Consider the following 19502-nt stretch of genomic DNA (forward strand, 5'->3'; position numbering starts at 1 on the left):
CTCCATCCACTCCTCTAGCAAGTGTGTAGAGCTCATGGATTTCTTAGTCTCCATCTCGGAGACAATTTGTTCAGCTGCCTCTGTTGCATCTCTTCGCTCACTAAGACAAACTTACTGTTGGTCTCATATTCTTATTTGCCATGAACCCTTATCTCGTACTCTAAACACTACCTCCACAACAGCCTCAAACCTCCCCCCACCCTTTGTTTCCATCACCCTCCCCAGTCTTACCAGTCAACCGGTCATGCATTCGCCAAGTGTGATTAAACTTGCTGATAAAATTTGTGATGTCATTACTGTTTCCACAGCACTAGGGACATCAGATACAGATTACTTGACTGTTTTGTGCAACATCCCAGTTCTATTTTGAAGGGTGTCTCTAACTTTGCTATGAGGTGGAAGTCATTCTCCTATTTCAGCCTCTTATAGTGTTCAGTTCAAGCTTCAAAATCTGCCCATCTGTCTTTCTGCTTGGCATTCTTATTTGAACTATAGCAATCTCGGACTTCAGTGATGCCTTCCATTTTCCTCTCTGCAGATTGGTGTTTATGGCGTACAAAAGATCTGCATTGGGAGGGAGTAGATGGGGATTATTATTTTGGTTTGAAGCACAACATGTGGGGAATGAGGGGGGCAAATTTTTCTTTCGACATTTTTGTTCTTCCATCTCAATGGCTGGAATATTTGCTGTGTTGGTTTTTCCTCCTCCTCCATTCCCTTTTTTAAAAAATCCTTTATTTTGTCATGCTTTTGTTTGTCTGCACTTATTATCATGTGGATTATTTAAATCTCTCTTCCATTAAGCATCTGGCATGTCATATAACTCATTCTCCAGTGAATTTTAGCAAGTCCATGCACCTTATTTTATTAATTCATTGACCGATATTGATGAATTTTCATGGTGTAAATGTTATTGTATCTGTTCCATTTGCCCTTTGCCAAAGAGAGTGATGCAGCTACTTTCAAAGAAAATTCATGAGGTTAGTTTACTTAAGCGTCCAAATTTGAAAGTGAGGGTTATCAACCTACACTGAGCCTTCAATCTGTAACAATTCAGCTGTAATGATTTGTTGAATAATGCAATACTTGTAGTTATACAACATGCCACCCATAATATTTTTATTTACCACATTGTTCCATTTGGAAAACATGACTCGTTACTGGTACTTAAAATTGAGTAAATTGAACAGTTGTTTTAATAACAATGTTCAAATACAATTTATGCTGTGCTCCTGTGCTAGTTAATTTATTTCTTTACTTGTGGTAAAGCAGGAAATATTTTGTACAGCATTACAAAAGACATGGGTGTATCATTGACATGACAACCACACAACAGAGCCTACAAAGGATCATAGAAACCCTACAATGCAGAAAGAGGCCATTTGGCCCATCGAGTCTGCACCGACCACAATCCCACCCAGGCCCTACCCCCATATCCCTACATGTTCACTCACTAATCCCTCTAACCTACACATCTCAGGACACTAAGGGGCAATTTTAGCATGGCCAATCAATCTAACCTGCACATCTTTGGACTGTGGGAGGAAACCGGAGCACCCGGAGGAAACCCAAGCAGACACGAGGAGAATGTGCAAACTCCACACAGACAGTGACCCAAGCCAGGAATCGAACCCAGGTTCCTGGAGCTGTGAAGCAGCAGTGCTAACCACTGTGCTACCATGCCGCCTGTCAAAGACATTTGCACACTATCTCAGTCTTCAAGCAGTATGTCTTGTGTTAGAACAACTAATGTTAATACTGGACAAGTCAGATTGCAAAATGAAACCTGGACCCTTGTATATATTTTTAGAAACCGTGGAGGTAAAGTTACTCAACAAATTCACAGGAGTCTGCTGATGAACTTTTAACACACACAATAAAACATTTATTAAACAATATAAATGAACTTTATTGCACCAGACAAAAAGCATAAGAAAATGATGCAAATATTTACTTCCTTCACCCCAGCTATATCTTTAAAGACACATACAAATTAGGAAAGATAAAACAATTTACCATATCTATTTTGGCATTCCAATATTCAGGGTAAGTACCAGGTATTTGTGAATTAACAGGCAAACTGTGGTGAGACGTACCATATTCCCCAGTAAAGGACAATGTAGTGGGCCTTTACTCCACACGTGGTGGTCTCTGCTACTACTCTTGGACATGTGTGTCTCTCCTGCAGGTGGAGGAAATGGCGGAAGTGTCACACTGGGTTGACTTTGCAGGAGAGAGAGAAAGTAAGCCACCGTTTATGCCTGACCAGTGAACCTGCTTGAATGAGCATTTATGAGGCACCTGAACCCCTGTGGTTCTAGACTTTGGAATTATGATTTAGCCCTATGATCCACCAGAATGAAAAGAGAGACCAGTGGGTGACACAAAAAGCCAAATTTTATTCAGGAAGGGATGAAATTAACCAGACCTGTCAACATGCCAACACAATCAGTTACTATGCTATGGAAGGAAGAGACTATAATGACACAATGGATATTTTTAGGTTTACACAATTTTATACAATTCCCAACCACCCTTCCTCAACACTTGTCTATTTGGGGATTTCTGGAGACTGTAGATTATACTCCTGGGGTCAAAGAGGCAGTGCTGTCTTTAAGAAAAGATCAGGGCCATCTTGCCTTCAAGGAACACGCACCTTAGTCGTGTGGTCAGGTAGGTATAAAAATCTTTGCTGTGCAACCCAGACCTTCAGTCTCGGGTTGTGTCCTGGGTCTTTGCTGGGAAATACTTGTTGAATTTCTTTCTTTTTGGTTGAAGAGTAATTTTAGAGTCTTTTCAGCTGCTGGAGTTGATAAGGAACAAGGCTGTGGCTCAGTCAAAGTTGATTTGTTCTGCTTGGAGGAGTGCCGTGGCTGTAGTTGCGGAGAAGTGAACCATCTGTGTGTTCCGGCTAGAAGAGTCTCCTGTCCTTTGTCTTTATCCAATTTTAAATCCAATTAAAAAGATGCAGCCTTTGAATTTCTGACAGCTTTCTCCCAACGGTTGGTTGAATTTTGATGAGTGCTTGGAGCTGATGAGGTGCAAAATCGTTTATTTGGTCCTCAAGAGATGTTGATCACTTTCCCATCGAGATGGTTTTGCAAGATGCAGCCTGGGCCCAAACCTGTTGGATTTCGCAGACAACTTGGAGTCTATAATGTGTACTGTCCAAAGATATTGCAATGGGTGGCATTGTTAGCCAGGTCTATCAGGGCCGGTTTTTGTGTAACTAGCAGGCTAGTTTTGCCATGACTCATCGTCCTTTGTCTCCGAGATGGATTTGATAAGGCTGTGTATCTCTTTGTCTGTTGATGTCTTGTTTGCAGCCATTTTAAGTCCATGTGTTTTGAAACATGGATTTTTAAGTTTGTCTGTATTTCAGCCAGTTTTGTCCATATTCCACATTGTATTAACTTCCATTAAAAGTTGGATTTACCTCATCTTACAGCGGCGACCAAGCAGATTCTATGGATTCCTCAACCCACCCAGAAGCTTGTAATAGTGTGAAAAACCCATCTCACTGAAACTTTGTCTTTTCCACAAGGAATTCCAATCTCCATATTTGAAGAACTCAATTTGGAATTCTCCAAATGTTGCTCCCGCTCAGATGGCTTCAACAAGGATCCACCTACAGGGTTTCAGTCTCGCCTTGTGAAATTTCTTTCCTCTGGTTCCCCGTGTACACTCAGGCTTTCCAATCTTCAGCCATGATAGCAGAACATTACTGCTTCAAAATGGTACCTTTACCCCTACGGCCCACAGCACCAAGTCACCAACCTTCGGATGCCCTCTCTGATCTCCTATGCTTCTGTCAAGCCTGCTCTTTCTTTAACTTGGAGCTTTTCTCTCTAAAGTTTATCTTGACTTACCTCTGATCCCTGTCTTTGTCCCTTACCTCGGTTGCAGAATAGACTAATTGTTGAACAATGTAAGTAGTGCATTTTCTCTCTGTAATAATAAATGTTTGGTATTATATCATTGCTGCTCTTAATATTAATGACCCATGCTACACATACATTAGATATTTATAACCAGATGCCAACAATGGGCATTATCATTTTACTCATACCTTTCTGTAATTATTTGGTGACTTGATTGGTACATCTTGAAAGGAGGCAAATATTGTGCATGATGGAGAGGGAGGGCTAAATGGAGGTGGGGGTTGTGGGGAGGATACAGGAGTAAGGAGCCTGGAAAGCGGAGAAGCAACAGGGCTCATGATTTCTCTTCCTGGCCCTGGATCAAATCATTGCAAAATAAAGTTGTTCAGCTTATTTCACCTCATTGATGCAGTTGGGATATAGGATTTCCAACATTGGTGCAAAGAATAAATCCAGTCACGTGACGTTTATGATGATTTATGCATGGTGAATGCATTGTATTTGTTTCACCTGTTAACCCCATGGAGGGGATCATATTCATTCTTAAAAATGGACGTGCTTTCCCACTAATCTTCTGTTATGTTTGTCAGATTTCATGCCAACATGCAAATTTATTCTGCAAAACAGGGCAAGCAACTCTACCTATAGATATCCGATGCATAAGCTTTACTTGGCAACATTTTCAATTCTTAAGTCTCACCTTCTAGTATGTGCTCTTCGACTTCTAATTTTCATCCTTCCTCTCTCATTCCTTCAATGGTAGCAAAACCATATCTAATGTATGTGTAGCATGGGTCATTAATATTAAGAGCAGCAATGATATAATACCAAACATTTATCATTACAATGGTAGCAAAAAAAAGGGCGGCACGGTAGCACAGTGGGTTAGCACTGCTGCTTCACAGCTCCAGGGACCTGGGTTCAATTCCCGGCTTGGGTCACTGTCTGTGTAGAATTTGCACATTCTCCTCATGTCTGCGTGGGTTTCCTCCGGGTGCTCCGGTTTCCTCCCACAGTCCAAAGATGTGCGGGTTAGGTTGATTGGCCATGCTAAAATTGCCCCTTAGTGTCCTGGGATGCGTAGATTAGAGGGATTAGCGGGTAAAATATGTAGGGATAGGGGGGTAGGGCCTGGGTGGGATAGTGGTCAGTGCAGACTAGATGGGCCGAATGGCCTCTTTCTGTACTGTAGGGTTTCTGTGATTTCTATGAAAACCTTATGTACATATGAGCATACAAACGTTGAGAAAAAGGAGGCTATATGGCCCCTTGATACTGTTCCACCATTAGATAAGATCATAATTTCTCTGATCATGACTTCGACTTTCCTGCCTACCCTTTTATATCCTTAAGTTCTTGACTCAAAGGGAGTTAGTTTAACTCGGTCTTAAAAATATTCAATGACCCTTCCTTTACTGATCTCTGAAGAAGAGGATTCCACAGATTAACGACCTTCTGAGAGAAACACATTTGCCTAATCTGCATCTTAAATAGGAAGTCCCTTATTTTTAAACTGGATCCCTGTTGGGGATGAGGAATAAAATGTCAAAGATTGTAGTTTAATATAATTGTGTAGTGAGGTTTAAGAATCTGTAATTAGTAAGAAAATAATTTAAAAATGGTTACAGATTCCTTTGTTACACAAAACCAGTTTTCTTTATTTAGGGATGATAAAGTTTTGGAGTCAGACAGCGAATGATGGCAGGGCTAGGCACACAAAGATGAGTAGAAGCCTTTGCAATAGGAACAAGGTTAATTGTGACAAATACGAGATGTGCTGCTTTTGGTAAAACCTATATGTATTGTTGGATCCAAAATTTAAACAATGTGTGCGTGCAAAGCATGATATAAATATATGCATCCTTCATGTAAACATCAGAGCCTGCTACAGAGACCTCTCTGAAGTGGCACTCCCCCTGCATAAACTTGAAAAATAACATAATCCTAACTTATTGTAGGTCTCCTGTGATTATCTCGTAAGAAATCAGTAATCACAATCCCCAAGTTCTTAACGAGGGTGGCATGGTGTCACAACGGTTTGCTCTGCTGCCTCAGAGCACCAGGGAACTGAGTTTGATCCCAGCCTTTGGTCACTGTCTGTGTGGAGTTTGTATGTTCTCCCTGTGTCTGCATGGGTTTCCTCTGGTTGCTCCAGTTTCCTCCCACACTTCAAAGATGTGCAGGTTAGGTGGATTGTCCATTACCCCTTAGTATCCAAAATGTATTGGTTAGTATCCCAAGATATGTGAGTTAGGTGGATTAGGGGTTATGGAGGTGGGGTGGGGGATGAGGTGGACCCGGGTTAAATGTTCTGTTGGAGAGTAGGAGCAGACTCGATGGACTGAATGGCCTCCTTTTGCACTGAAGTAACCTTCTTGAGTTGTCTGACCGAAAGCAGATTTAACCCATTGCACCCAAGATCTCCACCACAGGTAGGTTAAGAAGGCAGATTCTGAATCTACCCCAGCCAGAATGGAGATGGAACCCTATGTTGTTGGTACCAATCTGATCCACAATGACCATCCAGATAATTGGTCCTCCAAGGAGTCTGAAATGCAGTGCCAATGTCTACTTTTTATATGCAAGTTGTAGCCAAGAGTTATGGTTGTGATGGTCGAGTCTCTGATTTCTTTCCATCACATGGCTGACCAGGAATCTTTCCCACTCTTCCGGCCGAAGTTAAAAGGATTTACAAGTTGTTCCTCAACCTGTTTTGCCATGTTATGAACACTCCTTCATCGGCCATCAAGTCCTTGACTGGAATTTGAACACGGCACCTCTAGCTCAGAGGCAGGGTTGCTACGCACTGTGCGAGAATATCGCTGCCCTAGTTCTAGTCCCTCCCATAAGGGTAAACCCCCTTTAGCATGCACCCTGTCATGTCCCCTCAAAATCTTGTATATTTCAATACAATCACTTTAAATTCTTATAGGTACAGACCCAACCTGTCCGATCTTTCCTCATCAAACAACTCTTTCATCCCAGGAAGCCTGCTTTGAACTGCTTCTATTACAGTTATATCCTCTCTTAAGTAAAGAGACCAAAGCTATACAGAGTTCTAGATGAACTCTCACCAACACCCAGAAACACATCCTTACTTTTATGTTTTATTTCCTTTGGAGTAAATGTCAGTGATCCATTTGTCTTCCTAACCACTAGCTGCAGCTTCATACTAACTTACTATTATTCCTGTACTAGCGCATCAGACATCTCTCAACTCTGCAATCTCTCTCCAATTAAATAATATGCTATTTTTCTGTTCTTCCTGCCAAATGAATAACTTCCCATCTTCCTACATTTTACTCCATCTGTCACATTTTGGTCCACTCATTTAACCTATTTATATCCCTTTGCAAACTCCTTATCTCCTCTTTTTAACTTATTCTCCTACCTATCTTTGTGCCACTGGCAAATTTGCAACCATACATCCAGTTCCTTTATCCAAGTCATTGATACAGATCAGAAATAGTTGAGGAACCAACTCTGATCCCTGTGGCACTCCACTGGTTGCATCTGGTCAACCCAAAAATGACCAATTTATCTCTAATCTCTTACTTCGTTAACTAACTAATCATCTATTCATGCAGATATGTTACGCGTGATACCACGAGCTCTTTCTTATTTTGTGTAGTAACCTTTGATGTGGCACCTTGTCAAATGCTTTTTGGAAATCCAAGTGCATCACAACTACAGGTTCCCCTTTATCCACTTTTCTTGTTAGTTCCTCAAAGAGCTCTAATAAATTAGTTGAACACAATTTCCCTATCACAAAACTATGTTGATTCTGCCTGATTATATTAAGGCTTTCTAAGTGTCCTGATTTAACTTCCTTTCATAATAGATTTTAGCAGTTAGGTTAGTTGGCCTGTAGTTTCCAGTTTTTTGTTTTCCTCCTTTCTTGAAAACAGTAGTTCTATTCACTATTTTCCCAAACTGATGGGGCTTTTCCAGAATTTGGGAAAATTAAAATTAGTTAATTGATTAAAAGATAAGGGAATGGCACTAAGGCCATAATACTCATTTAGAGAACTAGTACAGACATGATGGGCTTGATGGCCACCATGTGCTCCATAACAATTTTGTGATATCTGTAGCCACTTCTTTTAAAACTCTGGGTTGAAGTCCATCAGGACCTGAGGATTTGTCAGCCTTTAGTTCTAATAATTGTCTCAGTCTCCTTTCCCTGGTGATTGCAATTGTTTTATGATCCATTTACCCATTGATTCCCAATTATGTCTGATATTATTTGTGCCTTCCACAGAGAAGGCAGACATGAAGTTTGTTCAATGTATCCACTATTTTTTTATTAAATCTGATGTGGAGTTGCCGGCGTTGGACTGGGGTAGGCACAATAAGTAGTCTCACACCAGGTTAAAGTTCAACAGGTTTATTTAGTAGCATGGGCTTTTGGAGCACTGCCCCTTCATCAGGTGAGACACACGACACACGCAGAGTCGCCGAGCAGAGACTGATAGCCAAGTTCCGCACACACGAGGACGGCCTCAACCGAGATCTTGGGTTCATGTCACACTATCTGTAACCCCCGATTTGCCTGGGCTGCAAAATCTCACGAACTGCCCTGTCTGGAGACAATACACCTCTCTTTAACCTGTGCTTAACTTTCTCGCCACTCACATTGTCTGTACCTTTAAGACTTGATTACCTGTAAAGACTCACATTCCAACCATTATTTTATAAATTGAGTTTGTGTCTTTATCTGCCCTGTTTGTGAACAGAATTCCCACTTAACTGACGAAGGAGCAGCGCTCCGAAAGCTAGTGGCTTTTGCTACCAAATAAACCTGTTGGACTTCTTATCTCATTGAATATGGCCAGGCCTAGAATAGCCTGCTCTTTGTTGGCTGCAGAGTATGCCACTGTAAGAACCTGTCCCAAAAACACACTATGATCTCATCATCCAGGCTACCTTTGCCAATCTATTTGTCTAATCTATATGTAGATTCAAATGAAATGATTTTAATCAAGTGCCTGTTATTTGTTTCTTTATACTCCATTCTCCAGTTTAATTACTGTTATTGAACCTAAAAACTACTCCCGCAGGTAGTTACCATAATTAACAGAGCTACCCCACCACCTTTTCCTAACTTCCTGTCCTCCTGCAGTGTCTTGTACCCTTGAATACACAGGTCCCAGCCATGTCTCTGTAATGGCTCTCCAATCAATAATCTTTATTTCCATTTGAGCTGACCATTCATTTTGTTACAAATGCAATGTGCATTCTGTCAGAAAATTATTTCTTTTTACTATTTTTACAACCTCTGGCCTTATCTGCTGCCCCAATCTTAAGTTTGTGTTCTTTCGCTTCCTACGTTCTCTGGTTATCATTACCCTTATTGATACCTTGTTCTCTCGCCATGTTTTTCCCTCCAGTTTACTACATCTTCCCTCACATGGGGGGTGGGGGGATTCTCTCACCCCGCTGCGCTAGAAAATTAGTGCAGTGGGGTGGGAGAATCCTGCGGCCGGGCATGTGTGGGATTCGCGCGTGCGTTCCCGCTGCGCGCACATCTCCCAGTGCCGGATTTCCGCCACCATCAGATCCGTGCTGGAAACCAGTGGGAAGACAGGTAAGTAATTTAAATCTTTATTTAAATCTAATTTTAATGTAATTAGCAGCTTCCCACTTTCAGGGAGCTTGCAGCCCGATCCCGCTGGAGTGAAGGGGAGGCAATTGGGGCCCCCCAGAGGGTTGGGTGGTGGGGGGGGGGTGGTGCATCCTGGGCAGTGCCAGTCTGGAACAAAGTGCCAATGTCTGGGGGCACCTTGGCATTTTGCCTATTGGTATTGGGCAGTACCGGGGGGGGGTGTAGGACATATGAGGGGCCTAGGGGGCGATCATGGAGGTGGGGGATCCCGCTGCCACTTTGCATCTGGATCAATGGGGACAAGAGGGAGGCCTGCGATCGGGGTGGGGGGGGGTGGGGTGGCGGGGGTCTCTGCACTGCGACAGGGTAGGGGCTGGGGGGGCTAGTGATTGGGGTGGGCCGGGGTTGGGGGGGGGGGGGGGGGGGGGGAGGGGGAGAAAGTCGGGGCTGGCCCGGGAATGATTGATAATGATATTCACGCTGGTGGCCTCTGCAGTGCAGGATGTGGGAGATTCTAGTCTGAACTCCCACTGAAAAATCAAGCATGAATTACTCCAGTTTTCAACCCTGCTCTCTTTGATCGCCACACACCACCGCCACCACCCGCTCCCCCCACCACAACCTTTCATCTCTGCTTTGTGCCCATGCAGCTCCATGTTGAAGTACCGTCAAATGTTTTGCTACATAAATGATAAATGCTGCTGTTGGTTATCAGTTCTGCAGTAAGCTGAGCAAAAACATTGCACCAGACGTAAAAGCGTTCGATGGCAAAATTCTCCTCAATTGTCAGTTTAACAGATTGAGCTGGAAGCTCAATGATATTTAAAATGTTTTTTCCTTTCCAATCTTAATTTTCCTCCATCCATTTGCAGTTACATGTTTAAGTGAGAGATTGGGCAAGACAACCTGGGGCTTCGCCAATCCTGCTTTTTAGTTGACAGCTAAGGATGAGCAAAAGGAACCTATATGTTTCATCTATGATTCCTCACCCCTCCCTTCATCCCTTTGTGCTGAACCTCTGCTTTAATCCATAATTTTCTTCTGAGATAATTGCCTAATGGAATATTTTTCTTGCATTGAGTATTTCAGAAGATAACATTTAACATTTTGGCAGTGATAAACTTCCCAGAATATATACAATGTATTGACGTTTTCTCCCAAATAAATGAAGTATAATGAATTTTGCTAAAAACACGTAAAACAGTAATTATGCATTATAATTCTTGGCAAGTTACTGTACAGTACTAAGCAGTACATTGTTATTTGAACCCTCAGTTTGTGGATAAATTATAACATGGTGTTGCTTGGTACCTTTTGTACTTCATCTCCCGTTGCAAACAAGATAACAATGACCTCTTTTTATAATGTCAAAGCAAGACTGCTATGAATAGTGTTAGTAATGTTTTGAGGGAAACAATGACTTTCTACATCAGTGGCAATGGAAATTCTTTGTAAAAGCTTCCACTGAGAGATTTTGTCTGATTTTAAGCTTCCTTCTCAATGTCACTTCTAAATAAAATGTTTTGTCAGTAACTTATCCTTGGAGACATTTCTCTGCAGCTTGTTATTCCATTAGAATAACCGTACTGATCTGAAACCCGTTGCTATCCATCCTTAAAATTTCTTGATCAGTTGGTAGCAAGCAAATCTATATATCAGTTTAAATATACTATCAAAAGTCATAACCATGTATGTATATTTAATATTAGTTAGATGTGAAGTGTGTTAAATAAAGAGGAATTAGTTGTACCATGGGTTTGAATGTTGGCCTTGAAATTGAGTTCACCCTGATTTTTGTGCAACTTTAAAGAATCATTTCTTTTTCCTCAAATCCATAATTTAAGAAGATCTGTGAGCATTTAGAAATAGTTTATTTGATCAAGAGCAATCAGCACAGATTTGTTAAAGGCAAGTTAGTATTTGACAAATTTTAAAGTAATAACCAATTGCATAGATAAAGAGAACGCAGTACAAACGTGTATAAGATCATCTGAACCTGTTTAAGATCATCTGAACCTGTTTGACAAGATGCCTTGAAGCTGGTTAGAAAGTCAAGAGTGTGGTGTAAGAAAACGTAGTCTGATAGTAAGATTAAAAGATAGTCGGATAGAAAGTTGGTTGACAGGAAGGAAACAAAGTTAGGATGAATGAAATGGCATAAATGGGTCTTTTTCTGATTGGCAGGATGCACCGAGTAGTATGTCACAGGGATCAGTCCTGGGGCCTCAACATTTTACAATTTGTGTAATTGACTTGGATGGAGGGGTAGATGGTAAAGTTTAAAGTCACAAGTAACACTTACATAAACACTGCAATGAAGTTACTGTGAAATTCCCTGACTCGCCACAGTCCAGCACCTGTTCTGGTCAATGCACCTAACCAGCACACCTTTCAGAATGTGGGAGGAAACCCACGCAGACATGGGGGGGAATCCACACAGACAGTGACCCAAGCTGGGAATCAAACCCGGGTCCCTGGTGCTGTGAAGCAGCAATGCTAACCACTGTGTTACCATTTATTGTTGCAAATTTACTGATGATACAAAGATAGGTAGGAAAGTAAGTTGTGAAGAGGATAAAAGGAGGCCAAAAAGTGACACATAGATTAAGTGAATGCGCAAAGTTCTGGCAAATGGACCATAAAGTGGGCAAATTTGAAATTGTTCATTTTGGCAGCAAGAATAAAAAAATAAGGATATTGTCTAAATGGTGAGAGATTGTAGAGCTCTGAGATTCAAAGGGACTTGGGTCTCCTAGTGCACGAATCACAAAAGGTTAGTATGCAGGTGCAGCAAATAATGTAAAGCCACGAGAATGTTGTCAGTTATTGTGAAGGGAATTGATTACAAAAGTAAGGATGTTATGCAGAGTACTGGTGAGACTACGTCTGGAGTACTATGTACAGTACTGGTCTCCTTAGTTAAGGAAAGGTGTAAATGCATTACAAACAGTTCAGAGAACTTTTACTAGACTCATACCTGGAATGGATGGGTTGTCTTATGAGGAAAGGTTGGCTTGATTGAAACACATAGATCCTGAGGGGCCTTAACAGGGTAGATCTGGAGAGGATGTTTCCTCTCGTCAGAGAATCTAGAACTAGGGGTCATTATCTTAAAAATAAGGAGTCCTTCATTTAAGACCAAGATGAGGAGAATTTATTTCTTTGAAGATCGTGAGTTTTTAGAAGTCTTTTTCAAAAGGCAGTAGAAGCAGAGTCTTTGAATATTTTTAAGGGAGGTCGCTCAATAGATCTTAGATTAACAAGGGAATGAAAAATTATCGGGGGAGGACAGGAATGTGGTGGTTATAAGCAGATCAACCATAATCTTATTGAATGGCAAAGCTGGTTCGGGGAGCCAAATGGTCCACTTCTCCTAATTCATATGTTCATATGAATTGTGTTCCTTGGACTTGAGAAGGTTTGGACATGCTGTAAAATGGATCTATTTTTGCAGTGAATGTTTATAGATAATGGGACACATTTTAATGTTCTGATGCCACAAAAGTAAAAAGTTTGATGTACTCAGGTTAGTAGAATGTCCTTATTTCCATTGAAGCAGATTAAAGTCAGATTTAATACAGTTTTTGAAATTCTGAAGTGTGTTGATGCTGAATAGGCAAAGCATGTTTTCTCTAGTTGGGAGTAAGACAGGAATCATCAAATTCAAATCAATGCTCAGAGGGAAAGGAATTGAACAAATTTATTTCAAGGATTATTAGAGCACAATGTTTTGCCATGGGTAGTGGTTGAGACAGACACTGTTGCTTCCTTTAAGGGGAAAACCGAGATATGTTTGAACCTAAAGGACATGCAGGAAAATAGGATTGGTTTTGAATTGTTGTAGCAAAGATCAATGGGCACAATGGTTTGCAAGAGCGTGACTTCATTGTCAGCTTTTATGATTATGCAAAAAAAAACGCTTTATCATCTTAAGATAGGTCTCTAATTCTAAACTTATGCCTTTTTTTTTCACAGCTGGTGAGTCTGTTACTGATTGGAATTGCAGCATGGGGTAAAACCTTTGGACTCGTTACAAGCTTCTCTGTTGTCGCAGGAGTAATTGGAGTGGGAATCTTTCTTTTCTTTATTGCTTTGATTGGACTATTGGGAGCCATTAAGCATCACCAAGTGTTGCTATTTTTCGTATCCTTTGACAGAAAATAATTATTTAATATTTACTCTGATCATTGAGACTTTGTTCAAAAATGGATTTTAGTGTTGCATGAAAGAGAAATGGAGTCAGCACAAAGTAAATCAAAATATACACCATTCATTTTTTATTTAGTTATGATTGAATGCAAACGATGACAGTGAAACTATGAGGCAACATTGATTTGCTGGGTGATTGGGTGGTGCAGTGGGTTAGGTGCTGGCCTTTCACCTTTGGGACACTGTCTCTAACTGATCTTAAAAGGATGAATGTCTGCTGGGTGTGAAGATTCTTTCAAAGAACAAAGAACAGTACAGCACAGGAAACAGTCCCTTCGGCCCTCCAAGCCTGTGCCGCTCCTTGGTCCAACTAGACCAATCGTTTGTATCCCTCCATTCCCAGGCTGCTCATGTGACTATCCAGGTAAGTCTTAAACGATGTCAGCATGCCTGCCTCCACCACCCAACTTGGCAGCGCATTCTAGGCCCCACCACCCTCTGTAAAAAACATCCCTCTGATATCTGAGTTATACTTCGCCCCTCTCACCTTGAGCCCGTGACCCCTCGTGATCGTCACCTCCGACCTGGGAAAAAGCTTCCCACTGTTCACCCTATCTATCCCCTTCATAATCTTGTACACCTCTATTAGATCTCCCCTCATTCTCCGTCTTTCCAGGGAGAACAACCCCAGTTTACCCAATCTCTCCTCATAGCTAAGACCCTCCATACCAGGCAACATCCTGGTAAACCTTCTCTGCACTCTCTCTAACACTTCCACGTCCTTCTGGTAGTGCGGCGACCAGAACTGGACGCAGTACTCCAAATGTGGCCTAACCAGCGTTCTATACAGCTGCATCATCAGACTCCAGCTTTTATACTCTATACCCCGTCCTATAAAGGCAAGCATACCAAATGCCTTCTTCACCACTTTCTCCACCTGTGTTGCCACCTTCAAGGATTTGTGGACTTGCACACCTAGGTCCCTCTGTGTTTCTATACTCCTGATGACTCTGTCATTTATTGTATAACTCCTCCCGACATTATTTCTTCCAAAATGCATCACTTCGCATTTATCCAGATTAAACTCCATCTGCCACCTCTCCGCCCAATTTTCCAGCCTATCTATATCCTGCTGTATTGCCCGACAATGCTCTTTGCTATCCGCAAGTCCAGCCATCTTCGTGTCATCCGCAAACTTGCTGATTACACCAGTTACACCTTCTCCCAAATCATTTCTATATATCACAAATAGCAGAGGTCCCAGTACAGAGCCCTGCGGAACACCACTGGTCACAGACCTCCAGCCAGAAAAAGACCCTTCGACCACTACCCTCTGTCTCCTATGGCCAAGCCAGTTCTCCACCCATCTAGCCACTTCTCCTTGTATCTCATGAGCCTTAACCTTCTTAACCAACCTGCCATGTGGGACTTTGTCAAATGCCTTACTGAAATCCATATAGACGACATCCACGGCCCTTCCTTCATCAACCGTTTTTGTCACTTCCTCAAAAAACTCCACCAAATTTGTAAGGCACGACCTCCCTCTTACAAAACCATGCTGTCTGTCACTAATGAGATTGTTCCGTTCTAAATGCACATACATCCTGTCTCTAAGAATCCTCTCCAACAACTTCCCTACCACGGACGTCAAGCTCACCGGCCTATAATTTCCTGGGTTATCCCTGCTACCCTTCTTAAACAACGGGACCACATTTGCTATCCTCCAATCCTCAGGGACCTCACCCGTGTCCAAAGAAGCGACAAAGATTTCCGTCAGAGGCCCAGCAATTTCATCTCTCGTCTCCCTGAGCAGTCGAGGATAGATGCCATCAGGCCCTGGGGCTTTGTCAGTTTTAATGTTCCCTAAAAAACCTAACACTTCCTCTCTTGTAATGGAGATTTTCTCTAACGGGTCAACACCTCCCTCCGAGACCCTCCCGGTTAACACGCCCCTCTCCTTCGTGAATACCGATGCAAAGTATTCATTTTGGATCTCCCCTATTCCCTTGGGTTCTAAGCATAATTCCCCTCCTATGTCCCCGAGAGGTCCGATTTTCTCCCTGACAACTCTTTTGTTCCTAACGTATGAATAGAATGCCTTGGGATTCTCCTTAATCCTGCCTGCCAAGAACATCTCGTGACCTCTTTTTGCCCTTCTAACTCCCCGTTTGAGTTCTTTCCTACTCTCTCTGTTCACATATTGAATGTACATTGTTTCAATCCATTTTCTAGTGGGAATTGGTCCCCAGCCTTAAAAGAAAATCTCATAATTGGCCATCTTATTCATAAATCACAGAATGACTGATCTGAAAATAAAACCATATCAGAAGCGCAACCATGAATTAAACCAATTTGATGAGGCTGAGACATATTGGAATTGGAGTAAACTGATATAAAAAAAACCATTATGTTCTGTGATTACCCATGAGCAATAGCATCAGTGGTCTTCCCATACACATTACAGTGGACATCCTGTATGCACTGAAAATACCGCATAATCGATAGAGGCCAGTTCCCCATGGGTATACTTGCAGAACCTGTTTCTTGCCCAGCATACAGGGACTGACCATTTTGCAGTCAGATCCTGTTTTGAATCCAGAAGACTACAACGTTTTGTCCACTGTCAAATGTCTCCAAATATCTGAAGGCTATGACTTGAAAAGTATCCTCAGTAGCCTTGATATCCAAGCAAACCTTTAATAAGGATAGCAAACCTAAATATCTTTGATTATTTTTATTACTGGAATTATCTGTGCATCCATGATTGTTTTCCTGCCTGATGTGAGAAACATCAGACCTTGTTTTAGGTTTAAATTATCAAAAAAAATCATTGAAAAAGATGAACAAGCAAGTAATATAGCATTTACAGTTAACGTTACAATGCTTAATTAGAAGGAAAACAAAATATAGCAATTTCCATTAAATTACTATTCTTTTGAATTAACACATACACCAGTTTCTTGCATCTCTCGCTACAGCAGAAGTTGAGCTAGCCTGACTTAACCCTTGAAAGTTCTAAGCAGATTTTCCTCACAATTACTCTGGCACATGTGCAAACAGTGTTTGATTTGAATAATGGCTTCAAAAATTAATTGGCTATCCTATACACATTGAACAAATCTACTTGTACACATGGACAGAAGCAACATAGTGCAGATGGTAGAAATCTGAAATATTTGTACACAATGAACTTGGCTCCCCTCCATTCGCCTCCTCTTTGAGCCATCCTTCCAACTTAGCATCCAGCTAAACTGGAATTACTTATTTCTTTCAAGCTAATGAATGTTTAACCAGATTTAAATTAAAAAAACACCAAACCAAATGTAGACCAAAAAAACATCATTTTAGCAGCAGATCCTTAGAACAGAGGTCAGGTGTCAATGTATTGAGAGTCATGCTGCCGTATTGCAGTGTATGCTTTCTTATATAAAAGAGAATAAAATGCAGTGATGCTCGGAATCCTGATGGTGACAGTCCCTTTGATCACACCTTCCACATTCCCTCTGGACCAAGAATTTAGAAGTTGACCTTGGTCTGATGGTTTTGAGTGCTCCCTCTGCCTGCATTTGTTACCATCTCTTGTGGGCATATTTTTCCAGTATCAAATACAAAACATCCATATGTTAGAATTGAATTTGGTAGAGCATAGTCCAGACCAGTTGAAGTGCCACCTTGTGTGAGCTCCTGAATATGCAATAGGCAAATTGGTTTCACTGGCAATGATCTTAGTGGGTCCTGATTCCAAAGATTTTAGTGTGGCATTAGAAGCACATTTAAATTCTATCTACTTAAATGGCCAAACTGCTGAAAGACAAGCTATGTGATAGAGCTGAAAGGTTGTCAGAATGCTTTACATTCTGCCTTGGTGAAGTTGTACAAAATTGATATACACTTCTGAAGTTAATGAAAAAAGAAAATTGGAGCATTCTTACAAGGGCAATCTCCTGAATTACATAAATCTTTCGAATTTGCTCACGTTTGATTTGGTTAATTCAGTCTTTCAAATAAAGGCAGTCTTTCCCCTGTCCAAACATTTTGCATGTCGCTCATGATGGGAAGCTGCTACTCTGCTTCAAAGAAAACAACTCTTGTCCTTCAAATGGAATGGTTCTGTTCTCCAATCTTGTTTCAAGTCAGTCAGAATACCAAAACACTGTTGTCATCTTCTGCTCACGCTTTATCTATTGCACTTGGTTTTCTAACATTTCGTGGGTCTGATCTGATTTCCCAACACAAAAAGTCATGGGTGGGACTGAGTGCTGGTGAAGCTAATGCTTTCATTATCTTCAAATGCTTTCTGTTAAATCTGTGCAATACCTCTTTGAGAGGTGCTGACTCATTGCATGTCTTGCCTACACATGCAGTGCACTTTTGGCTCCGTATGTGTGGGGTGTATTAATGCAGCTAGATCCAATGAAAAATCAAACACCAGTGAATTAGAAGCTTGCCATTAGTTGGTCTTCTATAGCAGACACGCATTCCCTCATGATCCAGATCTTAATGACTATTTTCGACAATCGTAAGATTCAGCATTGTAATACTTGATGCTTGTCACCAGATGTCGCTAACCCGACTGTTAGCAGCATTATGCCACAATATGCCAAGTAATATTGTCCTCTTGCATAGCTTTCTAAAATCGCCTTGTGAATACAATCTACCTACCCACTGGTCAGGATCAGAACAAATTTCTATCAAATGGTATGTTGATAAGATGAAATAAAGTAAGACAGGAGGAAGCTCCTTTGGAGTGTCAAACATCAACATAACCCATTTAGTGAATGTTCTGTCCTATGTTGTAAAATTCTGAGTAATTGGAAGGGAGAAAATCTTTTTTGTGCGTGTATGAGAGATGCTAAATGCATCATGGGGGAAAAGAAAAATCTAATAATAGTCCTTGGTAAGTGTGGTTAGTCTAGTTATGCAGGATGAAGTTCTAATGTAGCTTGCTTTACTATTTATTGTATATTGATGCAGTGGATAAAAAAATCACCAGAGTTTAAGGCTTTTCATTATTTCCTCTTTAAAAAATAAAGTGCGCATTATTGCAATTGTTCCCTTATTTAAGTTAGTATTTTCCTACTTCGAAAGTTTGACTATTTTTGATTTATTCGTACAGGAGAAGCCACTTAAGCAAAACATTGACTATTGGAATAACACAGTCTTTACCAATTTGCTCTGAATTCAGGAAAGCCAACCTGCTGATTTAGCATAATGAGCAAATCCTATCCAATTGCTCAGATAGGATTATTACTGCTGATTGAAATTCTGATGGGCTGGTAAAATGAGCAAAATTATTAGAATCTCATTTGCCTTTCCTGGCAGAGCAACTGAGACCCTCTACTGACTGAACTACAGATAGTTTGGGAAGATGGTTGAGTCAGGGATGCACATCAATAATAGATGGGATAAATGGGATAGATAAATTTCTACCAATGTGTACAAATCAAATGACTTCTGTTCTTGGACTGTTTAGGTATTGAGACCACTAATATTCCATGGGACTATTTGTGGAATTTGTGTCATTTCCACAATAATGTGCAGAGATGAACAGAATGAGGAAGACTATAAATGATTAATCACTGGTACTCGAGATTAAACAGGCACCTGTTAGAAACATAATAAAATATTGCTTGCATAATTTAACATTGCATTGATTACCTGCAAATGACAGCTGTAGTCCGGATAAAGTTCAAGAATTGATTAAATATGTTCCCTCTCCAGTCTACTGCACTCTTGTTGATGTTTGAAGTGTGGCAAAGAAGCAGCTTGTGATTGGAGGAATTGCAGAATCTTCAACTTCACTTACTGACATTTTGATCAATGGCTCCGGGGACCACATAGAACATCAGAAGTCACAATCTGCCCCG

General features: G+C 41.1%; 1 protein-coding gene across 1 annotated transcript in view; it reads left to right on the top strand.

Moving 5' to 3' along the window:
- The window catches only part of tspan13a (tetraspanin 13a), a 47567-nt gene that overhangs the window by 13083 nt on the left and 14982 nt on the right, over window positions 1-19502 (top strand). Inside the window, exon 2 of the mRNA XM_078238440.1 lies at window positions 13462-13629. Coding sequence (XP_078094566.1) covers window positions 13462-13629 — 168 coding nt within the window. The remainder of the gene's footprint in view (window positions 1-13461; window positions 13630-19502) is intronic.

Source organism: Mustelus asterias, chromosome 2, assembly GCF_964213995.1.
Source record: "Mustelus asterias chromosome 2, sMusAst1.hap1.1, whole genome shotgun sequence".
NCBI classification, from domain to species: domain Eukaryota; kingdom Metazoa; phylum Chordata; class Chondrichthyes; order Carcharhiniformes; family Triakidae; genus Mustelus; species Mustelus asterias.